At 40.8% G+C, this 27,523-nt stretch overlaps 1 protein-coding gene across 2 annotated transcripts in view; it reads left to right on the top strand.

The window, feature by feature from the left end:
- Window positions 1-22,823, top strand: part of MAPRE3 (microtubule associated protein RP/EB family member 3) — a 38,368-nt gene extending 15,545 nt beyond the window's left edge. Inside the window, exons 2-7 of one of the 2 annotated variants that reach the window (XM_058164689.1) lie at window positions 4,544-4,671; window positions 6,835-6,980; window positions 10,294-10,450; window positions 19,067-19,218; window positions 21,409-21,561; window positions 21,730-22,823. In XM_058164689.1, coding sequence (XP_058020672.1) covers window positions 4,544-4,671; window positions 6,835-6,980; window positions 10,294-10,450; window positions 19,067-19,218; window positions 21,409-21,561; window positions 21,730-21,798 — 805 coding nt within the window. In that variant the 3' untranslated portion in view covers window positions 21,799-22,823. Of the gene's footprint in view, window positions 1-4,543; window positions 4,672-6,834; window positions 6,981-10,293; window positions 10,496-19,066; window positions 19,219-21,408; window positions 21,562-21,729 lie in introns of both variants that reach the window. The other variant, XM_058164688.1, reaches the window with a different exon arrangement.
- Window positions 22,824-27,523: the final 4,700 nt, after the last annotated feature.

Raw genomic sequence — 27,523 nt, 5'->3', positions numbered from 1 at the left:
CACCGGCCCTTACTTACTTACTTGCATGAAACAGACGGGCTTGTGTTACAAATCATTGTAGTTTGTTTCACCTGATATATTATTCTGCTGATGCTGCCAGATGCCAGTTGCAGAAAAATATTGTCAAAAAGAGATATATCTCTGCTGTTTTTAAGCATCCTAAAAGAACCTGACTGATCAATGAAAGCATCTTAAATTCACACCTGATTGTCACCTCATTTATTCAGTTTACTCCACCCTCACCCCAAGATTATCTTAGGCCAGGGCTTCACCCACCCTTTTCAACAAGAAAAGTATTGACTGAGTCAATATTGATGTAGTGTGTTCAGTAACATTAAGATATTGTACATTGTTAATCAGAATCTGTTAATGTACTGATTAGTTCAGAAGTTCAGATCACGCTGTATATTACAGTACCGCAGGATTACAAGTAGTTGTAAAGTGTTCATAAAATTATTTTCATCACAGCAGCTGTCTTTAAGATTCTTTTGCCTCTGTTTCCTGCTTTCATTTGTATCTCTTCATCTATGTCAACCATTAGATGTGTGAAAACTGTTGTCTTATGTTATGTGACTTTATTTCTAGACTGAGCTCTTAAAGCATGATAATGGTAGGTATAGATTATGGACTTAGCCAGTGGCTTTCTTTCATTGCAAGCCAGTTTGTGTTTGGAGTTTGCCCTTACAAGAAACGCTAATTTTATATACAGGTACGTCCTTACTTAATTATGGTAATTGGGACTGATATTTCCATTACTAAGCAATGCAGTTGTAAAGGGTGATGTCATCTGACCGCACTGCTTAACAACGGAAATTCTGGCACTTCCAGTCACCATCATTAAGCAAATCAGCATGGGTTATTAAGTGAGGACATCACATTTGTGATCTTCTGCCACTTCCCTATTGATTTTTTTTTTGTAGAAACCCATCACATATAGCAATCACATGACCACGGAACTCTGCAACATTTTAATTATGAGCTAGGCACTGAGTGTAAAAAGGCTTACATAAGGTAAAAAAACCCAACCTACAATAAATCAAAACATAATCTCAGGGCCCTCTACCATCATATGATAGTTCTACCTACAATGTGATGTAAAAAATAAAGCAGAGGGTTCATCATATTTTTATACTTAGATACACCTATAAGCAAGATGTTTAGAATATTACATGCAATTCTGTGCAAACTCTCTCCTAATTTATGAGGAATATTTGTGGTGGTGTTAGGGCTATATATTGGTGGGGAATGTAAATGTGTATGCTCTTTTTTGCACTGACAATGTCATTTTGCTGGCTGGAAACCTGAATGATTTGCAATGAATATTAGATTGATTGAATGATGCAACAGTGAGAATGGATCTGAGAAGCATTGTAACAACAATCAAGATAGTTGTGTTTTATGGGAATAACTTATTGCAATTTATAAAAAACGAAGTACAGCAAGTAGATAAATTTATATAACTTGGTAGAACACATTTAAGAAAAAGAAACATTGATCGAAAAGCGGTAGATAGAAAAGTTAATATCTGCTCTGAGAAATGACTGTCAAAATAAATGAAAATGGCAATGTATAGACATTTGCTTTTGCCAACTCTGTAATGTAAAGTGAGAGTGGGTATGTCTGTTGTGATTGGATGAAATTGATGAGCTCATTAAAAAGGAAAGTGAGAATTTTAAAGAAAAAAGAATGTATGAATCAATGTAAGCATAGAGGAAGTTTGTTTATATGGTTTGCTTAAGAGTTGACACCAATGGCACAGAATTAGTCAATCAATTAGTGCAGGTATATAGAAACAAGAAAGGTTCTAAGAATTTTGTTGGTATATTAAAAAGAATCAGGATTTCCTACTTTATGAGGTTGCTTAAAGTCTTGGCTGGAAGATCAAATGTACCTTATTGATTGCCACTTGCCCATGCTGGACAGAGATGTTCTGCGTGTGCCTAAAGTAATTGATTATAGATTTCAAGTGCAGTCAGTGCCTTGCACTCATACCTTTTGATGCCCTTCCTGATACCACATGGACTTTGCCCCAGATATTTTTTCTTTGTGCCCTACGAGAGAAGCATTTGCCGCTACCTAGGATTGAATTTTCAATCTTCCAAATGGGAGGGGAGTTTCTTTACCACTAGGCCACAGGGCCACCGAGAAATGAGAATACTGTTTGTGTTAAATACTGCTCCACCACACTTGGTGTTTGACCAGATGCAAAAACAGCAAATGTACTTCTTTTGAGACATAACGATATGGTTTAGTTTTCCCATGTTTCAGCACTTTTTTTGGAAGCTGTTTTGGATGTTTATCCTAATACCATTAATACTCCCATGACAATGGTCTCTCTCTCTTACGTTCCCCATAAAAAACATGCTGAGGATAATTCCTCTGGCTACATGACAGTGTGAGAATATTTGTTGAACTATTTCCGAAACAGTTAACAGGGATCAACTTTTCATAACATCAAGTTCTTGCTTTTTTTAATCATGTAAAAAAATAAAGTGTATTATCATTCTAATAAATCCCCTCCTTCCTTCAAGGTTTGGTGATAGATACCTGTCCAAGAATGGTTAGAGAAACAGTTGTATTCTGGGAGGGACTTAGGCTAAAAAAAAATTACACTTTGATAACAAAAGAGCTGTTAGAAAATATGATGAGCTGTCATCCGGGAGAGAAGTTGCTGTTTTTCTGCTGCTATAAGCTATTTGTGGGGGACCAGATCATTGCTTCTTACTGCTAATGATGGTGGAAAGCCAGCAGCCTATAGCTGACCTGTGAAGATAGGGAGGAGGTTAGAAAGAAGGGCGTAGTATAATGAGGCTCTGCCCAGGGGCATTTGGATAAGTAGTTTTTGGCTAAGCATTCTGTGCAGAACCTAAGCTTAAACTTGTTAACCATGGCTGAAATTCAGATCCTGTGCTCCCAAGATGTTACGACCAATTTTTCTCCCTTTTTTGCATGCGATGGGGTGTTTTTGCCAATTTTGCCAACATGGGTGGAATAGAAATGGTGCCTCTGTAGAAACTTGGAATGGGATCAAGCAGCATTTATTTATCCTGCTTGACTTGTGGAGTAGCTGCAAAGAGACAGCTGTTTCTACTGGGGCATAGCCAAGATACCAGTAATGTTTAGTCTGCTGTAAGTTTGGAGAAAGACTTCCATTTATTCTTGGAAATTGGAAATCTGAAATGGCAAAAGAAAAAATTCCACCTTACTGTCAGATTAGAAGTCTTTCCTGATTAATGAAATGGACTTAATTAATTAATTAATGAAATTCCTAGGATTTTTTTAATTTTTAATATATATATATTTTGCTATTCCAGAAGTAAGAGAAACGTGTTTGCTATTTTTGAGTGTTTAGTAGTGAGGTGTCAGTTCTGCCATTTGATTGGCTAAGCAGGTGAAAGGCTTTATGACACACCCAGGAATTTGCTATCACTTTCCTAGACTAGTCTTGCTCGAACTACATGGTGGTTGGAGATAGGTCTGGTAAGAACCTCTGTATAGGTGAATAAATAGGTTTACTTGATCCAATCTCAAGAGGGATAAGCGGGCAGAGGGTAGTCTTTCACCTGTAATAAGATCCCTCTGTGTTTTTCTAGCCACTAAACATTAACTGCTATTACTACTTCACTCTGCAGGACAGCCTAAACATGCCTTATATTTGATCTCAAAGAACAACTGTGCACTCTTCAGCCTTATTGTATTCATACTCTGTGACCAGCAGACCAGCGTAGTACACACTAGTGCCTTCTGGTGGCCCAATTAATGTGTGCAGACAAAAACTGGGCAATGCTGGCCCAAGGTGTGTGACTCCGTGGGATGCGTCTGCAGTTGTTTGCAAATCTACAGAAGCAGCTTCCTTTATGAAAAGCAGAGGAGTGGAAACCTTTTCATGTTGAATGGTCAAGTGTAAGTCTGATGAACAGAACTTGCACTGAATCAGAAGTGTTAATGGTGATTGCTACATTTTTGAAGACACGAACTCACCTTTAGTGGTTATGTGTTCTGATTTCCATATGGTATGTTCTGGGGTCACTGCTATGAGCTTTCTGTTTTATTTTATCTGGGTTTTATATGTAGTAAAACAAAACAAAACCCTGGCCTGTCTCTACAGCACTTAAAATGATGCTTCTGAATCTTGATGTGATCCTTTTCACACTAATCTCCATCTGACTACCTCTTTCTCTGGTTGATTTTTAAATGCCACAGCCAAGAAATAAGGGTGTGAAATGACATACAAGTAAATTTTTCCAGCTTTCCCTTAGGATTAAAATATTAGTGACATAACATGGATGGGAAGACTTCTGGCCACTTATTTTTCCTTTCCTTGCTTCTTTGTTTGCTTATGTAAAAATCTCAAAGACTAGTGCAGAGACATCATGGCATAAATGTGTGTGCAAAATCTCAATTTTTTTCTATGACATTCAAATTGAGGGACTTGAGAGACTTGGTGCTTGTCTTTCTGGCAAAGCTTAGGGTTTTAGACTTAGTTTCTTGCTCTCTGGTAACCTTGTGATGAATTAACTCCTGCTTTCCCTTCTTTTTACAGTTGGGGCATGGCCGTCAATGTGCATTCCACGTCTGTGACTAGTGAGAACCTGAGTCGCCATGACATGCTAGCATGGGTCAACGACTCTCTACAGCTCAGCTACACCAAGATTGAGCAGCTTTGCTCAGGTACTGTGACAGGAAAGAAACTCTCTAGTGAAACATTTTATTGGAAAACTGTTTCACTGGAACCAGGTTCATAATAGTTTAAATGTTCCCTTGTAGGGAAGAACAGGATTTATTTATTCATTGAGCTTATAGCTTGTTGCAATACCTCATGTATATTTTTGCAGATCTGGGGTGCAAAAAATCTGGATGATCTCCAAATGGTAGCAAAAAGTAATTAAAATAACAGAGGAGGGGAGGATTGTCAGCTTCTAGTGTTAGTCTAGATTTTTGCAACAAGACTTATTAGCCTTAAAAATACTTGGGGTGGTATCTGCTGTCCAATATTTGGGGAAAAAATGACAAAGTCTTAAAACTACACTACTACTTAAAATACACATAATGCATACTATATGCATTTAGCAATCTGCCTGTAAAGCTCAGTAAAACACTAACACAGCTGTTGGGTTGCACAACTTGAAAGTTCAGTTGCAGTACAAAATATTTAATATATATGCACAATGCATATGCATTTGGAAACCTTCCTGAGAATGAAAGCCCATGTCAGAGAATATACAAATACACATTATGTGACATACAACAATCATCCACTAACAAGAAAATTTAAAAATAGCTACAAACTTACATATCAGGCAGGTTACATCTTTTTTTTTTAATGTCCAGTTTGTTGTCAGCTCAGTGTTATATCACGAGCCCCATTATGTGGGCTCAGGCTGTCATTTCTCTGAAGGTTGAGGAAAGAAACTAATATAGGCACCTGCCATTATTAAGTTAGAAAAGTCCAGCACAAATAATCAGGTTGATTCTTCATACTGAATCCCATTCGTAGGTTAACAAAATACTACTACTATATAACCATGATGGCGAACCTATGGAACGCATGCCAGAGTTGGTACATAGAGCCCACTCTGTGGGCACGTGTGCCGTTGCCAGCTGCTCTTCTGGTTTCCAGTGGTAGACGTGGCCAGCAGGTCTTCGCGGGTGCCAGAGCACTAGAAAATGGCCTGAAAACAGCCCAAAAATGGCCTGAAAACGACCCCAAAATGGCTCAAAAACAGGCATATATGCGCCAGCCAGCTGGTCTTTGGGTTTTCAGCGCTCACACATGCACACACATGCACACATGTTCCAGTTTGGTCACTCGGTGCCAAAAAGATTGTCCATTACTGCTGTATAAGATGCTATAACCAGACAAACTAGAATATGGCTCAATTGGATAGTTTTATTTATACAAAATGGATAAGATGGGGTCCCATAATACATTGAAATGCAAACTACACAAACCCATTTTAGCTCAGCTTATCATGTTGTATAAATCTAGTCAGCATGTTAGTATATGCATGATGCAGAGAATGATGTACTTCACATAACTACACTCTCTAATCTAATTGATATAAGTCAATTCTCCCCCAATAAAACATGTAGACTTTGATTGAGGTGGTGATGATGTTTTGTTGAGAGAGAGAGAGGGGAGAGAGAGCGAGAGAGAGAGTGCAGAGAGAGAGAGATTGCATTTAAGGGGATGAAAAGTTGAAGTACCTTTCCCTGTTTCTCCTTTCAATTAATTCCAATACTGCATAACTAAAAATACACAGTATTATTAAATTCAGGCAAAACTTGAAATCTGTGTTCTTGTCATCTCCAAAGTGCATTTCTCTCCATGAGGAAGCAGTTCAAAATTATTCTTTCCATCTCTCAGAGCCTGAGCTTCGTTAACTCTTTTTGGTCTGTATTATCTCCTCAATTAACTCCAGCCCATAGGAAAGGTGGTAGAATCTTTACCTATCACTGGATAATGCAGTCATTTTTCCTCCATAGCTTAAAGCCCATTCATTTTGTAAGATTTTTTTTTAAAAAATGGACGTAACTGCCCATTTTATTCTGAGCCTGGATACACTAAACACAAAATAGTCTTTGTGAGCTCATACTATTTGATGCCTGGAACATTTTCTTTTATCTGTATTTTCTGGGATTTTTGCTGACCAAACAATTCTCTGGCCCCCAAGAAATTGACTAGGGTTCAAAAAGCCTGGGTTGTGCTTGTTAGAATTAAGAGGAAGGGAGTTGAAAATCTAATTGTTGTAGATGAAAGGATTCTGATCTAGTTGTAAGAGGCAGCAGGTGTGGGTGGAAACTAGTTTGTGTGTGTCTTTCTGTCCTTGACAGGGGCTGCCTATTGCCAGTTCATGGACATGCTATTCCCTGGCTGCATTCACTTGAGGAAGGTGAAGTTTCAGGCCAAATTGGAGCATGAATATATACACAACTTCAAGGTGTTACAGGCTGCATTCAAGAAGATGGGTGTGGACAAGGTGGGTTTCTGCTAGACAGCAGGCAGATAAGAGTTTTCTTTTTGTATCATCAGTGTGTGGCTGAGGCTCCCCGACATAGGCTAAAATAGACCTGCCTTTGCATAGTTAGATAGACTAAACCCACTAGTGTGGATGGCTTCTGTAGTTGCTCTTTCTTTCTCTTGCTTCAAATTTTGGCTGGGCTGGCTTGTGCAGTTACTGTGTCTTTTTGCAGTTCCATGTAGAAATAGATAGTTGGTGTCCCATAGTTTTCTAGAAGTCAATCTTTCAAAATAGAAATTGCCAATGCGCGGTGCATTCCAGGGAAAATGAATGTTCTGTCTCCAGAATGGCAACTTTTATACATTCCTGGAGTCAATAGTAGAATCTCAAGTGCTGTGGGCCAGCTTGTTGCTTGAGAGCGCAAGGTATATAAATGTACAAAATAAATAGGCATCTTGGCCTTGTCTCTCAAAATAGTTGTTCAAGGAAATAAACAACTGCACCATTAGTATTGTTAGAGACATTTTCTTTAAGCTTTAATTGATCCAGAATGTAGTGATGGGAGAAGTGATGGGCATGCCTTGGTATGCCCACATGACACCTCTGCTTTGTGAGCTGCGCTGGTTGCCAGTTTAGTTTTTAGGTGTGATTCAAGATGCTGGTTGTTAAATACAGTATGAGACCCCACAAGGCATAAGGCCTGGCTACTTGAGGGACTGCCTATCTGCCATAGTATCTACCTAACCAATTCAATCTTGCAAGGTTGGCGTTCTCTGGCTTTCTTCAATTAAACCCCAGAAGCAGACCTTCTTTGTAGCAGTGCCTGCCTTCTGGAATGAGGTCCTCACTCCCCAAGATTTGGATATCCCTCACTTTCCTTTTGTTGAGAAGAGCCATGACGATTTGGCAAAAGATGAGGCTTTTGATGAGGAACTCTTTGTTTTATTCCTTCTGGCCTGTTGCACTTGCCATCTTTTCTTTTATTCGTCTGGCAGTTTTTTCATACATGTTCACCCATACACATTCTACCAACTTCAAATTGTAATTTACAAACATTTCTATAAAACAAAACGATGCTACGATGCTAAAAAATTATTTAAGCTATCTTTCTCTAGTCTTTATACAGTAATTTATTACATTTGGACTTCATTTTGCATTAACTTTCTTTCTTAATCCCACCTCCCATCTGTCCTCAAATTGTTCCTCTCAAAACAGTACTAAGAGTTCTCTACTTTGTTTGTAGAAGGGAGCTTCTACTGATTCTAAGAAACTTGCAGCTTGTACTGATAGGTATAATGTCTGTCATCTTTGTTTGGAAGCAAGTCACCTTCTGGAATTGGGAAAGTACTTTCTATAGTCAACATGCCAGAATTTAAGGGATGATTTGAAACATTTATTAGCAGCAGATGTTGAGGCCAAATCTGTTTTTATTCTTGCCTTTTCTGATGTTCATTCCACCTCTGAGATTGATATATGCTCCAGTAAATATTTTATTTATCCTCCTCCTGTAGAAACTCTTTTCAGTCAAATTAAATATTGTACTGTAGATAATGCAGGGCTTTTTTCATCTTTTGGAATATAGACATCAACAAGGAATTTCCGGAGCTTTGGTGCACTGTTTGAATCTGTTGCACTGTTACAATCCCCTTTTTGTTTGGCTGGCACAAGAGTTTCTTCTAGGGACACTTACTTTACTACATTAGCTGGTTATTGTTCCTTATGTGGAATAATAGGCCATGTCGGGGAGGGGATGAGCAGGTTGCTTGACAGTTATTATGGTTCTTGAAATGTCATATAAACAGGCACACAATCTACCACTTTTCTGCTGCAAATATTGGTATATTTAACTCTCATCAGAACTTCTAAATGAAAAAATGGATCTAAAATGAACTATCTGAAGACGATGGTAGGTATTGATGAAAAGCCTTGCTATAGCTGTAGAAAGTTTCAAGATAAGATGGTGAGCATATGTAGAATGCCTATCTGGTAATGCGGATTACCACCAAATCGGGCCAATTTTGATTGATATAGTTGCCAGAATATTAAGTTATTCTTGGCTTATAATTCTCACAAACTAATTAAACCTGTTACCCTAGTAGTAAGCAAAATTTTGGTTCAGATGGGTCACTTGTCTAATTAAATGGGCATGAGACTCAGGATCCCAACCTGGCATATTAAGCTTTTAGGAATATCAATCCCTTTGTCTGGATCATACCTAAAACTCACGTAATCACATATCCTGTTCCCCATGGTAGCCAGTTCCTGGAAAGGAGTTGGCCCTAGTAGTTGGCCCTGTTTTAATTTTAAGGATTAACAACCTGAGTTGCATCTAAGGTTCATGGCTTTTGCTAAGTGTCTTTGAAGAAATATGCAGCTCATGAAAATCAGGTAGCCAGGGCATCTTAATTTCATACCTTTTTCAATGATACAATGATTCAATTCTGGGCTGCAAAGATTTCCGTATCACTCTGTGTTTATCTGGATTTTTGCATCCCAGAACTGCTAGTCCTAACAGAGCCATTTAATATAAGTTCAGAAAGATCATGTAGAATGTTTGGAAAGGCGCCATAAATTAAACAGAGATATTTAGCAGCTTTTTACAAATTGAAGCTTTTTATTGATCAGTTTGTTTACTAAATATAACAATTTTTTATTCAAATGAAACATCATCTGCTTATAGTGTAAAATATACTCTATATTATAGAATAAATAAATTAAAATAGATAGTTAAAAAAAATCATATAATTGCTGATTATTGAATGATCCCAAGTCTGTATACTGAGAAGTTTGAAGAAAGTATGGTTCTAATATTCCAAAGAAATTGTGATTAATCTGTTTGAAAATTACATCCACTCCAGCAATAGGCAAAGAGAAAAAGTAACTTACTCTTCTGGAGTTTCAGTATATGCATGGTGTTCCTGTATAACTGGAGACTTTTCAGTTTGTTGCATGGGAGGTCAAGAAATAAGAGTCTTTAAATGTAGGAACTACACATGTACAAAGCATTCTACTCTTTAGTAGAACAATTTGTTAGACTAAAAATATGATTTGCATACTTTGAATATGCTTTGTATTATGTAAATTCCATTTTGACACCCACTCAAATTTATACGTTATAATAACTAGCAACTTCCCATTTTAAGGTTATATTAAAATAAATCACCTGTATTAGCAGTGTTAGATTTCTTACTAACACAATGACCATTCTTCAAGTATGCCTATGCTCTGGCCCATTGAGTATGTTTTATGTTATACTGTATAAATACTGAAAAGTGAGGGAAATATGAATTTTACAAAGAACATTACTTTTCATGGACTTTTGCTGTTACAGATCATCCCAGTGGAGAGGTTGGTAAAAGGAAAGTTCCAAGATAACTTTGAGTTCATTCAGTGGTTTAATAAATTCTTTGATGCCAACTATGACGGAAAGGAGTACAATCCATTATTGGCGAGACAAGGCCAGGAAGTGGCACCCTCTCCAAACCCAGGTGATCAGATCTTCAACAAACACAAGAAACCCATTGGCACTGCAGGTAATGTTGCTAGAGACAGTTGGGACCCCAGGATCCCGCCTCTAGCATGACCTCAGCTTCATGGCATCCAGCTTGGCAACTCCTGGGTAGCAGTGGGAGGGAAGGAGAGAAGAGCCAAATCCTTACTGATCTGAGAGACAGCTATATGCTTAGTGGAAAATACATGGATTTTGGAATGGTAGTAAGTAAAAGTAGAAATGAGCAAGGATCAAACCAGTTGACAAGACACTGCATTCTTGTTCCCATGAAAGTTACATATTCCAGCATACAGATATGATTTTGGTGGGGACTGGCTGCCTTGCACTGTGGAACCTTTCATCTCAGCAAATACTATAACCAGGCGTGCTTATGGAGCATATATGCTTTTTTCAAAAGAAAATCAGTGGTAGGACTTTGCCTTCATAGGAGAAAGCTACGGTATTTTTCGGAGTATAAGATGCACCTTTTTCCCCCAAAAAAGAGGGTGAAAATCTGGATGCATCTTATACTCCAAATGTAGCTCCGCCCAGCTTCTCAAACTGAGGTTTCAGAGGCTGAAAAAAGCATCAGAAACGAAGCTTCAGAAAAAGCCCCCAAACAGAGCTTCAGAGGCTTTTTTTCTGAAGCTGTTTCGGAGGCTTTCAGAGGCAGGGAAAAAAAAGCAAAAAAAAAGCAAGGCACAGAGCTCACAACCAAGGAACCTGTTGCTAAAATTCACCTCTGGGAAAAGCTGATTGGGGGTATTCCAGGAGGCCGATTCACCTGCCAATCAGCTTTTTTCTTATTTTCCGCCCCAAAAACTAAGGTGCGTCTTATACTCCGGTTCATCTTATACTCCGAAAAATACGGTATGCAAATCTGACCAAATGATTCATACTGCTTAGAATTACTTTTGCTCACTCCTGTTCTACTAGTTAAATAGGGTCCTGGAATCAGTAATATAAATCCAGATCTCACATGTCCAAGTTCATCTGATATCAAGAGCCTTGAAATCATATCACATCCTACATCAAAAATTTAATTTGATAATTATTTGAGGGGGCCCTCTCATTATTGGCCAGTTAGCCATCTTGTTACTATCGTCCCAGCAGTCTGGAAGAGGATAATTTGTTCATGAAAGTTTTATTGCACGGATAGGGAACTAGTGTTGCAAGAATTGCAGAACTGTACAGTAGTCCCTGACTTACTTTGTTTAGTTGAAAGAAGTGACCTATGACTGTTTTTCACACTTAGAACCATTGCAGCATCCCCATGGTCACATGATCAAAATTCAGATGCCTGGCAACTGACTCATAGTTATGACGATTATAGTCTCCCAGGGTCATGTGATCACTTTTTGCAATCTTCTGACAAGCCAAATCATTGTGGAAGCCAGATTCACTTTCCAGTGATTCACTTAATGACTGTGGCAAGAAAGGTAGTAAAATAGGGCAAAACTCACTTAATTAAACTCACATCAATTATGGTTGTAAGTCAAGGACTACCTGTAATTCCCAGCATGCCCCATTCTTGGTCATATTGATTGGGGCTCCTGGAAATTATAGTTTATTAGTATCTGAAGGGCAATAGAGTTCCCATTTTTATACGAAAAAAAAGTTCTGAACCTGGCTATCTGAATCTCCTCTTGTTATCTTCAAAATGCTTGCTGGTAGAGCTATTTAGGAAGCATTGTCTTTCTGGATTTTTAATCAGAGGCCATGCTCTCAGCAGAAGTGAGAAAAACTCTCATTTCACATTAGTATTTGAACTCCTGCTGGATTTCAAGAGTTTTAATCTTGATGTGCTACTGAAGCCAATTCTGATGTATCATCAAGCAGCTGAAGAAAAAATGAATAGTTTTAGAAAGAATTTAGCAGAACAATGAGGAATGAAGGCAAATATACATTTATATACAGAATAATGTTGCAGAATCCAATTTGGGTTGGTCACCAGGACCAGAGGTTTAGTCTTCTAAGCTTTCGGAGTCATGCTGGAGCCCATCCTTAGAAAACTTCACTCAACCAGAATGTGTGCTTTGGGCTATTTTCTGTGTAGTACTTATATGGTGCCTGGTTGTGTGTGGCTTCTTAGTTGTTGATTGGGGTGTTGATGGCTGGTAACTTTAATAGCTGGTCATCAACACCACAATCAACAACTTAATAGTGGGCCATCAACATTCCAATAAACAATTAGAAAGCCACACACAATCAGGCACCATATAAGTACTACACAGAAAATAGCCCAAAGCACACATTCTGGTAGAGAGAAGTTCCCTGGGGATGGGCTCTAGCACAAGTCCAACTAAACCTCTCGTCCCGTTAACCAACCCAAATTGGATCCTAGAATAATGAGGGGTTCTGATAGTTAAATTTCTTTTTTTGTAAAAAGTTTTATTTTCATTTTCCAACAACCTATTCAATATACAGTCTCTTATTCAACATTAATCATTAACTTTCATTTGTTACTTATTCGGACCTGCCCAGCTACCACTTCCTTCCTTAACAAACCTTCCTCCTCCCTTCTCTACTTTCTTCTACTTTCTTCATCCTTCCTCTCCTTCGCTTTTCTACATCCTCTCCTCTTTCCCTACTCTTCTCTTCCACCCTTTCTAACCCTCTCTCTTTCCCTTTCTTCTTCCTCTCCTTTCCCCTTTTCTACCTCTCTCTTTCCTACCTGCTTTCTTCCTTCACTCCTCCTCTCCTCTCCATTCCCTTCTGAAATGGCAGCTGAGCAGCCCGCTTTCATTTCAGATTATTTCTATTTCTTAATTACATATCTTCAATCATTCCTTTACATTGATCCTTCATCTCCCCCCCCCCCCCCACCCCCCGAGACTTCCCAGAACAAAGTACAGGGTATAAAATTAACAATCATAAATTAAAATACAACATAAGTCAAGACCTTAACTCCCCTTCCAAAAACAAAAAAAAAAACATTCTTCTTCCAGTCCATTATATATCAGTCCATTCCACTCCTAAAATCTTCAGAATCTTCCAATTAAGTTAGTATTTTCAGTTCATCAATAAAATATCTTCATCAATTAAGACCAAATATATATCCAATCTTCATCGATCAAGACCAAAACGATATTCCATCTTCCAGTATTCATCAAAAATTCTTCTATAATATACCTTTCTTCCTTAACAGTGTCCCAAACATAATTCATATTTCCAGCTTAAATTCTTAAATTTTTATCCAATCTCCAAAAGTAAACAATATTCTATCTTCTCATATCTTTAATATCACTTACCTAAATCAAATAACATTGCTAATATTAATATTTCTTCAATTTACCTTACAATTAAACCCTATATATATATATATATAAAAAGATACCATCAAAATCACATCTTAAACATTCTCCTTCCCTTGTCTTCTATCTTACATTTCCTTACATTTTCAATCTCCAAAATATCCCTTACATAAATCAAATAACATTACAAATATTAATATTTCTTCAATTTACCTTACATCTAACAAATAACATTATTAAAATTATAACTTATATCCAAAATATATCAATTATAACAATTAAATTCTATTTAACCAAATACCAACATTACATCCATAAATTTTTCTATCTGTCCTCCAAAAGTTAAACAATATTCCATCTTCCCATTCCTTTATACCTCACATATATCAAATAGTGATATACCCAAAATAAGTCAGTTGTAAAAATTAAACCCTATGTATATATATTAAAAAAAGAAAATACCATCAAAATCACCTTAAGCATTCTCCTTCCCCTTGTCTTCTATCTTACACATTTCCTTACACATTTCCTTACACATTTTCCTCCATCTACTCACCCAATCAGCTTAACATCTAACAATAAAGACTTTCCAATCCTTAATATATTGGTGTAAAAATCTCTTGTTTAAAAAAAAAGAAAAAAGAAGAGAATAAAAAAAAAGATCCATATTTAAAATAAAGAAGTTTGCAAGATTTTAATAGTTAGTTCTGTTTGCTTAAGAGCCATTCATAAACTGTAAAATCTACCAAAAGAGAAAAAGAAAAATTTCAATAAACTTTTCTTCTTAAACATTGTGATAAAGAAAAAGGTAAAAAGAGAAAAAAATCATTAACAGTTCTTGTTCATTTCATTTTAAAAAGTAGCTTGTTATGCTCTTCTTCTTTATAGCTTCGCTTTCCTTTGTATATTGCAAACGCCATTTTAAATCCACTCAAGTTGAAAGTTAGTTCAAAGGAAAGCTATTTAAGAGCTGAAGTTAAGATTTATTACTTGCAAATTCTCTATTAAAAAATAAAATAAAAATAAAAAATAAAAGTTTCCGTATTTAAAATGAAAAAGTTTGCAAGATTTTAATAGTTAGTTCTGTTTGCTTAAGAGCCATTCATAAACTGTAAAATCTACCAAAAGAGAAAAAGAAAAATTTCAATAAACTTTTCTTCTTAAACATTGTGATAAAGAAAAAGGTAAAAGGAGAAAAAAATCATTAACAGTTCTTGTAAAAGTAGCTTGTTATATTCTTCTTCTTTATAGTTTCGTTTTCCTTTGTTTATTGCAAACGCCATTTTAAATCCACTCAAGTTGAAAGTTAGTTCAAAGGAAAGCTATTTATGAGCTGAAGTTAAGATTTATTACTTGCAAATTCTTGCTAGTCCTCCTACTTTGTTCTGTCTGTGTTGAATTCTCTTTAGGAATAAATCTTGACACAGAGATGGTGTGACTTCTCGTTCTGTATAAACAGAAGCACCCTGGGCAAGGAGTCATCAGGCTAAAGGAGCTCTCACCTTGATCCCTGGTTAAATTCCAGGGGACCCCGGGGAGCTCTACCCAAATCCTGACCACTCTTCCCTCCCCCTTCATCTGGGGGAGGGAATCCCAAACCGTTTGACAGCCCATGTACGCTGTCAGGGACGGTTTCATTTCATTTCATTTCATTTATTAAATTTTTATACCGCCCTTCTCCCGAAGGACTCAGGGCGGTGTACAGGCAAATAAAAACAAACAAGACACTATATATAAAATATAAAATTAAAAAACTTATTATAATTTGCCTAAAATTTAAAATCTATAAAAACTAAAACCCGTTTAAAATTAATAAAACTATAAAATCCATAAAAATTAACCCAGCCCAGCGAATAAAAGATGTGTCTTCAGTTCGCGAAAGGTCGAAGGTCAGGTATTTGGCGTAAACCGGGGAAGCTCGTTCCAGAGTGTGGGAGCCCCACAGAGAAGGACCTTCCTGGGGCCGCCAGCCGACATTGCTTGGCGGACGGCACCCTGAGAAGTCCTCTCTGTGAGAGCGTGCGGGTCGGTGGGAGGCATATGGTAACAGTAGGCGGTCCCGTAAGTACCCAGGCCCTAAGCCATGGGCGCTTTAAAGGTCATAACCAAAACCTTAAAGTGCACCCGAAAGCCACAGGAAGCCAGTGCAGTCTGCGCAGGAGAGGTGTTACATGGGAGTACGCGACACTCCCTCTATCACCCGCGCAGCTGCATTCTGGACTAACTGAAGCCTTGAGTGCACCTCAAGGGAGCCCCATGTAGAGAGCATTACAATAATCCAGCGAGAGGTAGCAGTGCGTGAGTGACTGTGCACAAGGCATCCCGATCAAGGAAGGCGCAACTGCGAACCAGGCGAACCTGGTGGAAGGCCCCCTGGAGCGGCCGTCAGATGATCTTCAAACGACAGCCGCTCATCCAGGAGGACCCTAAGTTGCGCACCCTATCCTTTGGGGCCAATAACTCGCCTCCAACAGTCAGCTGCAGCTGCAGCTGACTGAATCGAATGCCGGCATCCACAGCCACTCCGTCTTGGAGGATTGAGCTTGAGCCTGTTTCTCCCCATCCAGACCCGTCGGCTTCCAAACACCGGGACAGCACTTCAACAACTTCATTGGGGTGACCTGGGGTGGAGAAGTACAGCTGAGTGTCATCAGCGTACTGATGGTACTTCACCCCAAAGCCACTAATGATCTCACCCACGGGCTTCATGTAGATGTTGAACAGAAGGGGCGAGAGAATCGCCGCCTGCGGCACCCCACAAGTGAGGGCCCTCGCGGTCGACCTCTGCGCCCCTGTCAACACCGTCTGCGACCGGTCGGAGAGATAGGAGGAGAACCACCGATAAACGGTGCCTCCACTCCCAATCCCCCAGCCGGCGCAGCAGATACCATGGTCGATGGTATCAAAAGCCGCTGAGAGGTCTAATAGGACCAGGGCAGAGGAATAACCCTGTCCCTGGCCCTCCAGAGATCATCCACCAATGCGACCAAAGCTGTCTCCGTGCTGTAACGGGTCGGAAGCGGACTGGAGCAGGTCTAGATAGACAGTTCTTCCAGGTATTGGGGTAGCTGGCCACAGCACTCTCTACAACCGCCATAGCAGCGAAGGTTGGAGACTAACGATAATTTCCCAAAATAGCCGGGTCCAGGAAGGCTTCTTAAGGAGGGTCTCACCACCGCCTCTTTCAAGGCGGCAGGAAAACCCTTCCAACAAAGAAGCATTTATAATCCTCTGGAGCCAGCCTCGTGTCACCTCCTGAGTGGCCAGCACCAGCCAGGAAGGACACGGATCCAATAAACATGTAGTGGCGAGCCTCCCAACAACCTGTCCACGTCCTCGGGAGCCACAGGGTCAAATTCATCCCAAACAGACTCAACAAGGCGTGCCTCCTCTCCCTCGCTTGGATCATCCCAATTTGGTCCAGACCATCCCGGAGCTGAGCGATTTTGTCATATAGATAACCACTAAACTCCTCGGCACGTCCTGTAACGGGTCATCCCGCACCTCCTGATGAAGGAGGCGGGTCACCAAACAGGGCGGCCGGGCGGTTATCTGCCGGCGCAATGAGGGTGGGCGTGGGCGCCTCGCCTCCTCATTGCCACTAGGTAGGTCCTAGAATAGGACCTAACTAGTGTCCGATCAACCGAATGACTGGACCTCCAAGTGCTCTCTAGGCGTCTTCTCCGGCGTTTCATCTCTCTCAGCCCCTCGGAGAACCAAGGGGCCAGGCGAGATCTGCGCCGGGTCAGAGGCCGCAAAGGCACGACACGGTCCAAGGCCCCAGCCGCGGCCTGTTCCCAGGCCGCAACTAGTTCCTCAGTCGTGCCGTGGGCCAGATCCTCAGGGAATGGCCCAAGCTCCGTCAGGAACCTCTCAGGGTCCATCAGGCGCCTGGGACGGAACCAGCGTGTAGGTTCCGTCTCCCTGCGATGGTGGGTGGCGGTTCGGAAGTCCAGACGAAGGAGAAAATGATCTGTCCATGACATTGGTTCTGTTACTAAATCGTCTAGTATCAGATCATTTAGCCACTGACCAGAGATATAAATCAGATCCAGCGTGCCTCCCCCCATGTGCGTAGGGCCATCATTTACTCGAATCAGGTCCAAGGCCGTCATGGAAGCCTGGAACTCCCGAGCTGCAGTCGATGATAAGCCAGCTGATGGCAAGTTGAAATCCCCCATAACTATCAGTCTGGGGGTCTCAACTGCCACAGTGGCAAATAACTCCAGCAGCTCGGGCAGGGCTGTGGTCACGCAGCAAGGAGCCAGGTACGTGATCAACAAGCCCAACTGATTCCTATGGCCCCACCTCACATAAAGGGATTCACAGCCGGCAATCTGAGGAACAGTGGCCTCCCTCGGCTCTAGATCTTCCTTAATGACAACCGCCACCCCTCCACCCCTACCCTGGACCCTCGGCTGATGGAATGCTCGGAAACCTGGGGGGCACAGTTCGACGAGGGGAACCCCCCCCTCTGGCCCCAACCAGGTCTCCGTAATGCCCATAAGGTCCGCGGACTCCCCCTGAATAAGATCACAAATCAAGGGGGCTTTATTTGCCACGGACCGGGCATTACATAACATAATTTGACGAAACCCAGGGCAGACGATCCCAAAGGAACGTCCGCGAAGCCTGCGTTGCCACCGGAAGCCCTCAGTTAAATTTCTTTTAACTGAATCTTCTGCTTAAGAGGGAGATGAGCTATCTGCTTACTGGTGTAAGCCATATAGAACAGAAAGTTCCACAGGAAAGAACTAGAACAGTGTTTCTCAGCCTTGGCAACTTTCAGAGGTGTGGACTTCAACTCCCAGAACTCCCACGGCTGGCTGGGGAATTCTGAGAGTTAAAGTCCACACGACTGAAAAGTTGCCAAGGCTGAGGGACATTGAACTAGAGGCACCAGATAGAATGATAAAGATGCCCACCTTGACTGTTTGAGAAGGGAGTGGGGTCCAAAGGCTACCTCCTGGTTCTGCATGTCTCTCCCCAGCTGGGCTTGCTTGCTTTGCTGTAGAGGGGCAGCAGCACATGCTGGGATGGCTTTGCAACCGGCTGAGGGAAAGCTGCATGTAGCTTTATGCTGTTGCCATCTTTGTTTGAGTTGTGTTCATAAGTAGGAAGGCTTAACGTCTGGCTTCTCCAGAGTCTGTCTTTCTCTGGAACTATTAAGCACAAGAACTCTGACCTTGAGCGGTCCTTTCTGTGTCCAGGAAGTCTCAGCAGACAGCACTGGGACTCTAGCTGTGCATATAAGCTCATTCATTATGTCTTAGGCTTTCATTTGGCCTGGCTCAGCAATGGTGGGTGGGTCCCTTAATGAGGGGTCATAGACTAAAGCTTTTTTTTTTTACTTCATAAAGTTCCACAGAGAACCTCCCCAACGGGCCCCAAGAACATACAGAATCCAGCCCGAATGAACGTCACTCCCAGCAATATTGTACGGAAAAATCCTCCTTTGGCCCGGAATGGGGGCAGTGAAGCTGATGCCCAGATCCTGGAGCTTAACCAACAGGTGGGGCAAGAAGAAGAAAAAATAGAATTTCTTCCTTTGGCAACCCCAATATTTACAAAGAACTTTCCTACATTCATTATTACTTTGTTCATGTCACAAGCTGGAGGGGTTCTGCCTCTTGCTCTGCTATGGTGTTGGGTGTTGTGGAAGTAGATTTGCTTTTTCCTTAGGAAATTCATCCTGGTTCGCACTCTGAAGAAGGATCTAGTACTCTGAAGCAAAATTGAAGCTTCCACCTTCTGGAGCAACTCACCCAAGACCAGGATAGCACTCTCACTCCTAGGGTTCTATAAAGCTTTGAAAACATGACTTTGGTCCCAGGACTTGGGTTGATATTTATGATTTGCTTAAGGCCCTGTGTTGTTTTGTTGATTTCGTTTACCAGATTATTTTATTATGGACTACCTATCTGATTTTATGTTTTTAACTTTTTTATGTTCTTCTAGTTTTGTACACTGCCCAGGGTCCACTGGAGTTGAGTGGCCAATTTATTTAAATAAACAAATACATACACCTCTAGAGGACACTAAGTTGATAAAGGTTGGGTTTGATTGAAGGTTCTCCAGCTCCTTCTGCACTCTTTTCATTCTCCCAACAGCTTTATGCTGTAGATTAGATGGAGGGAAGTACAAAAATCTGGCAGAAACCCACTATTTTGGTATCTTGCTGCCTAACTGGTTTCTAAGAAGACATAAATCAACAACCGTTTCTTTGTATCTATCTGAGACTATCCCACTGGCTGACAGTTTATAATTCAAAACTCCAATCTATCCAGTAGCTTGAAACAGCTGTAACATCTATTATATAGCCATGATACAGATATTAACTGGCACACAATAAATTTTGGCTGAGCTCACACAACATGCCAAATGAGAATTAATGAAATACATATGTTTACATAGCATGCTATGTCCAAACGAATCAGTCATATTATGACTGTTTTTATGTTTGCTCTAGTTTTGTATGCTGCCCAGCTGGGCACCCAATACATTTAATTATAATAATTAATATACCCAGGTTCATGTTACAGAAAAGATTGGTTAGGTTCTCATAATATGATGAACTACCCAACCTGCTCTAGTCAGTCTAGTGATTGCATCAATCTAGCACAGGGGTTCCCAACTGGGGGTGTGAGATGATATTTCAGGGGGGTGCGAAAATGTGGGTTTAGAAGTTTCAAAATTATAGTGTATATGCATATACACTATATGCATATACACTGATATATGAATATATCAGAAGTGTTCTAAGGATGCGGGGTATAGAAAAGGTTGGGAACCCCTGACTAGCATTTGTGTCTGACAGTGATCCAAATCCAGATTCTCCTTGCTTATATGGGACATTTCACCACGTTTTCTCGATGCAAATATTTATAGCATATGAGATTATTCTTCCAGGAAAATCCCTAATTTTTTCAGTCAGAAAGCAAATACATCATTCAAGCTGTCTTAAATTTTGTTTGGCTACTTTTCTTTGGCTATTCTCTACTATTCTCTTTCATTCTAGATGAAAGGAACTTTTCATTTCCACATTAAAATAGGAGCCATTAAAGCAGTGTAAGTGCTGTTTTGAAGTCCAGTTGCTTTTAGAATCAATGAACAAATATGCTTTATTAGTTTGCTTTAGTTTCCCAGTTGCTTTAGTGAAGGAATGTGGCAGAAACTGAATTGTTAAATAGGAAGCATCTTGTGTTTTGAGCTATACTTAAGAGGGGAGTAGTTAATACCATACAGTTAAGTGGCCATTAAAAAAAGTCAGCTAGAACTTGGATTTCTTCCCAATTGCAGATATTTTAAAAAATATATATTTATACATTTATAACCTGTAACATTCTGATGAGATTGGGAGGCTTGATGTTTTATTAAAGCATATCCTGTTGTGTAACCTAATATAAAACACTATTTCCCCTGCCCCCTACCTGAGAACTTCAGGAGAAAAATTAGTTGTCTACAAAACAAGTAATGTTTTTCTCTGTTAGAATAGAATGAACTGCAATTGCTTCCAAAGGCTCTTGCTGTTTCTACACACCACTTACGCCCAGACATTAGTGCCGCAATGGTTGGGTGCCTCTCAGTTGCAGAGTTTACTTGCTTGGTGTGTTGGATATGAGCTGATGAATGACATATCAGGGCTGTCATTATGATGCTCATTCTCTTGTTCAATTTTTGTTGGTTGTCTTCATTTCGATAGTTGATGGATTTGAAACTGACAGTGGATGGGCTGGAGAAAGAGCGTGACTTCTACTTTAGCAAACTGCGGGACATTGAGCTGATCTGCCAGGAGCACGAGAGTGAGAACAGCCCCATCATTTCAGGCATCATTAGCATCCTGTATGCTACAGAGGTCAGTGCAGTATGGGACCAGCGTTGATCACTATTTCCAGGGAGTTGGGAGTTTGGGGCTTGCTTATCAATGTCTGAAGCATGAGCCATGTGGTTTGCATGCGTGGTTAGAGGGAGAACACACTATATAGTTACAATAATCTCACTATTTCTCACAATGTTCTTACAGGAAGGCTTTGCCCCGCCAGAGGACGATGAACTGGAAGAGCAACATCCAGAAGATCAGGATGAATATTAGCTGTGCGAAAGCACACTTGGTTTCTCGCTGTCTGGCCATGACAGATCACCCCATGCTCCTCACTTACCATGGACATTTAAGGTTTTGCATTGTACAGCCTCATCCTCCACAGTCACACATTATAACAGGTTTTCTACCGACAAGAAGCCCCCAGTGGTTTCTGTATGTTGTGCAGAGCCCACAGGAAGCCCAGAGCTACATGGTAAAAATAGGCATCAGTAGGTGGCGAAGAGCAGCACTATAAATACCTTGTAGTGGGGCAAAATTCCTAGATTGGTGGCCTGGCTCCTTTTCCTCCTCCTCCTGGTCCATCCCATATACCTCTATTTATTGATTTCAGTTGTCTTGGGTGTGAGTGCTGCAATCCCTTGTATTATATTGAGAGACAAATTCTTTGTATATTTTTCCGTACTGGATTTCACTAGCACTTTGCCTGTCATATTCATGCCGAGCCAAGCTCTGGCACCCCTCCTGGCTTCAGGAAATTTGGGAGCATGTGAGCCTAAAGGCCAAGCTCAGTACTGGAAGCTCGCTCAGTGGGTGGGTGCAGGGGGAGGGGGAAGAGAATGGACTGGAATATTTATTTGGGGGGTAAGGGGGATTTTAATAATGCTGCTGAGAATATGAGTTTTCCAGGCACTCTACTTGATATATCAGGTAGACCCAAGAAGAAGAGAATTTACTAGATGGTGGCTTTTTCTTTTTTGGGGTTTTATGGGAGATAATTTTGGAACATGGCAGCGCTATTGTTTGGAAAAGAAGCATGAAGCGAACTTCCCCAACAATGTTCTGTTTTCCACAAACACAGGCTACAATTGAGCCTGCTATTGGGAAGGGCTCAGACGTTTGCTCTTCACTTATCGTTCTGACCCTACCAAAGTTTAGTTCATGCTGTTTGGATAAGTTTGCCACACAGACTCTGCCTTGACCCGTTCCCTGTTTGCATTGCCTGTTCAATCAGACACTGGTGTGCAAAGCCTGCATCTGTGTTGCATTTTATTTAAAATAAATTTGTGTGGTTAAAATCTGTCCTGATGTGTGTGCCATAACCCCCATCTCCACTTGAATGGATAGATATGGTTGCTGCCAAAAGATCGGTGCACCAAGTCCTGTGTTCTGACCCAGCCTTAGCAGAAGCAAGAAACAGACTCCTTTTCATGAAAAAAACCGTCTTTATTTACTTTTTGTGAATTAATTGCAGTCACCCACTGAAAAGTCCAGGCAATAGTCCTTCAAGGAGTTAACTGCAGTACAGACCTTAGGCGTGAGCTCCCAGCTGAAAAGCTGCAAATTAAGTTCTGACAAGCAGCCTTTGTGGCACGAAACACAATGAGCAAAATCTTCAGAAATATGAATTGTTGTCTCCTACAACCACTCCCCTTTCCTTCTATTTATTCCCCAGCCAGAGAGGGCCATTCAGCGTCTACATGTGCTTTGCTTCCCGAGTCAACTCCTTGCCCTCCGTTGCTCACCTCTCCTAACTGCTCTGCGCATAAGTGCATCTGGAACAGGCCCCAGCTGTTCTTCCTCCTCATATCAGCCTCCAAAGGCAGCTGCCTCTCTGGTGGCTGGGAAATGTCAGAGCATCGATCAGAGTCTTCCCCAGACTCCAGCGCTAGCCCACGTTCCTACCCAACCTCTTCATCATCTGAGTCTGTCACCAGCTCTGCTGGCAGCTGGAAGGCCACAACATCCTGAAGCACCAAACCAATGATGAATCAGATGAACATGGCAATTCTGATCAGACCAATAGTTCCTGATTTTGACAGGCCCTTTTCTAGTTTCTTATGTAGGAAGACTTTTTCTTTTTGGCAGCCAAGAAACTGAGGACTGCTAGATAAGGAGGGAGGAAATGGAGAAAGGAAAAGAAAAGAAAAGAAAGAGGGAAGGAAGGAAGTTAGAAGAGACATAAATCTCTTTCCCAGATGAGGTGATCTGTTGTATCTCACCAAGTACTTTCATTTGAATAAATACTTCCCATTTTTCCAGGCACAGCAGGTACTTTATAACATACTGTAGTAATTTTTCTAGATTTAAAACAGAATTTAAAAGGTCTGTCTTAAAATATTAAGAGTCAAAAAGGTGAAAAATATCCCCAATGTTGCATCAGTCTAACTCCCATGTCAACTGGCAAAACCAGGTCTTAACACGCTTTGTAAAGGCCAAAGAATGGATGCCTGCCTCATTTCTGGGGGTAAGGTGTTCCAAAGAGAAAGAGACATACATGTACACACAGGATAGACAGAAGGCAGTATTCATTATGAGATTTTTGAGAGTGCAAAGCCTTTCCAAACCGACTCTGGATCAAGTCATCCTTTCCTTTAGGGATCGCTGTGCCTAAATATTATTTGAACACTATTCTACGTTTACAAATGCCAATTTGTCTATTGCTTGTAAGAACAGCTCTGACAGCTGCAACATCATACAATTAAAACTGTGGCCATATCTTGAAGACTGATGATCATAAAATAAGCAAAAGCCATATTATGAGATGTGTTTAATACCCAAATAAAAGTGAATCATAAGAATAAGCTAGATACAGGTAGTCCTCCACTTACAACAGTTCATTTAGTGACTGTTCAAAGTCACTAAACAGCACTGAAAAAAGTGACTTATTTACCATTTTTCACACTTATGACCGTTGCAGCATCACCTTGGTCACATCAAAATTGGGATGATTGACAACTGGTTCATATTGGCAGTTGCAATGTCCCGAGATTCATGATCATCTTTTGACAAAATTAATGGGGAAGCCAGATTCACTTAACAACCATATTACTAATTTAACAACTGCAGTGATTCACTTAACAAATGTGGCAAGAAGTCATAAAATGGGGCAAAACTCACTTAACAAATGTCTCACTTAGCAACATTAATTCTGGGCTCAATTTTGGTTGTAAGTCGAGGACTATCTGTAATGCAGTCAACAGTCTAGAGAAATTCCTGTACAGTAGAACCACTGGTCGCAAACGCTTCTGATTATGACCAAATCAGGTTCTGACCAAAAAATTCACTTTTTTCTCTTTTTGCGGCTGATTTCCTCTTCAGCGCCATTTTTTTGTAAGCGCCAAATTTCCAAAATTAGGTTTGGGTCACGACCAAATTGGTTTGCGACCAAAGTTATGGAACAAATTATGGTCGTGACCAGAGGTTCTACTATAGGGACATTTGAGTGATATAGAGCAGAAAAAAGACATGATAGAGATACAGAGCAAAAATTATACATGGTTATAGTGAATAACATTTTCCCTTTCATAAATCCTTAAATGATTAATGATTGAAACTCAGTGGTGGAAGTTAAGATAAAGGCATTTTATACAGAGCTAAACTGAGCTGGAATTTGCTATCAGAAGCTGGAGCAATGGCTACCCTAATGGCTTGCTTTAAAAATAATTTAAATCAATTCAGGGAGAGTAAGGATAAAATACAGCTGTTGTATCATGAGATTTGCATATTATTAATCTGAGATGTAGAGAGATCTTGGGCAACACACAAGTACACTATTGCACATACACTGCTTTGAGACTTCCAATACATCTCTCTTGAGTGTATTCTTTCCCAGTGAGGGGTATCTCTTGACTAATTAACCACAAGTCTCAACATAGTTTTGCTGAAGCAAATTGTAATTCTGCAAGTTGGAGTCTATTATGGAAGAAAGTGGTTGGTAGCGACGTTTTTAGAGTCAAGCCAAGATAAGTATCACTCATAGAAACTTTTTAATGCACCCTTCTTTAGGCCTCCTTGCTACTCCACCTTTACTTGTTTAGTGCTAAAGGAATTCAACCCTGACATGTTTGGAAGGAGAGATAGCGAAGCTGAAGCTCAAATATTTTGGCCACCCAGTGAGAAGAGAGGACTCATTGGAAAAGACCCTGATGTTGAGAAAAATGGAAGCCAGAAAGGAGACGGGGCCTACAGAGAATGAGAGGATTAGATAGTGTCATCGATGCAATGAACGTGAATTTTGGCAAACTCCTGGAGAATAGTGGAGGACGGGGAGGCCTGGAGTGCCATGGTCCATCATCACGGAGTTTGAGACGCCTTAGCGACTGCACAACAAATAACATGGGAGAGTGGCCCAAGGAGCAAGTCTTGCTTTCACATCCAGCTTTTTGTAAAAAGAACAGAACTTAAGAGTAATCTTATACTTAGAATAACTTGGAGGGTCAGTCCCTCCAATATGCATTACATAAACATGACAATGAATGTCCCAAAGGTGCTTTTTTTCAAGTGGCAACTGGACTTTCTCATCCAAGAAGCTTCTTCAGCTCAGACTTCCATTCCTCCCACCATCCATTTGAAGCTGAAGAAGCTTCTTGGATGAGAAGCAAAACGTCTTCAAAGAAAAAACAGAAAGTCCAGTTGCTTCTTGGAAAAAAAAGCACCTTTGGGACAATTATGACCTGGATGACTGAGAATCTCCAGATATGACAATGAATGAGGTAAAGGTAAAGGTTCCCCTCACAGATATGTGCTACATTCCCAATTCTAGGGGGCGGTGCTCATCTCCGTTTCAAAGCTGAAGAGCCAGCGCTGTCCGAAGATGTCTCCATGGTCATGTGGCCAGCATGACTAAACGCCAAAGGCGCATGGAACGCTGTTACCTTCCCACCAAAGGTGGTCCCTATTTTTCTCCTTGCATTTTTTTTTACATGCTTTTGAACTGCTAGGTTGGCAGAAGCTGGGACAAGTAACGGGAGCTCACCCCGTTAGGCGGCACTAGGGATTCGAACCAATGAACTGCCGACCTTTCGATTGACAAGCTCAACATCTTAGCCACTAGCCACCACATCAAATTTGTACCGGGGTGGGGGCGTCCAATAAATGAACCTATGTTCCTCGAGCAGGAGCTGTTTGGCATGAAAATCAAGGTCCACACATCCTTATTCAGAGGTGATGTAGCTCCGTGTCACAGGCCAATGAGCAAGAACAGCTCGGTTGCTTCTTGGGTCTTCCGTAGGGATGTGGGCAGAACCGTGGTGATCCGAGTCCAAATCTGGCTATTCAGGCGCCTCCCAAAGCTCAGGGGTCTCCAACCTTAGCAACTTTAAGCCTGGCGGACTTCAACTCCCAGAATTCCCCAGCTGGGGAATTCTGTAAGGGGTAAGAATTCTGTAAGGGCTCTTATGCACGCCCCTTACAGACCTCTTAGGAATGGGGTGAGGTCAGTGGTGGGATTCAAGTAATTTAACAACCGGTTCTCTGCCCTAATTATTTCTTCCAACAACCAGTTTGCCAAACTGCTCAGAAAGTTAACAACCGGTTCTTCCAAAGTGGTGCGAACTGGTTGAATCCCACCACTGGGTGAGGTCAATAGTAGGTAGTTTTTGGTTAAAGCTTTGGGGATTTTGAGAAGAGACCACAGAGTCAGGTAGTGTGTTCCAAGTATTAATAACTCTGTTACAGAAGTCATATTTTCTGCAATCAAGATTGAAGCGGTTAACATTAAGTTTAAATCTGTTGTTTGCTCTTGTATTGTTGCAATTGAAGCTGAAGTAGTCTTTGACAGGAAGGACATTGCAATAGATGATTCTATGAGTTAAACACAGGTCCTGTGGAAGGCGGCGGAGTTCTAACTTTTCTAAACCCAAGATTTCAAGTCTGGCGGCATAAGGTATTTTGTTGTATTCAGAGGAGTGGAGAACTCTCTGAATACAACAAAATAAAATTGGGAAGGAGGGAGCTTGCGTGTCACGACCCGAGGAGGCGGGCGAGCTTTAGGACG

Source organism: Ahaetulla prasina, chromosome 1 (genome assembly GCF_028640845.1).
Source record: "Ahaetulla prasina isolate Xishuangbanna chromosome 1, ASM2864084v1, whole genome shotgun sequence".
NCBI lineage: Eukaryota > Metazoa > Chordata > Lepidosauria > Squamata > Colubridae > Ahaetulla > Ahaetulla prasina.
This window is presented reverse-complemented; position numbering and strand designations above follow the sequence as displayed.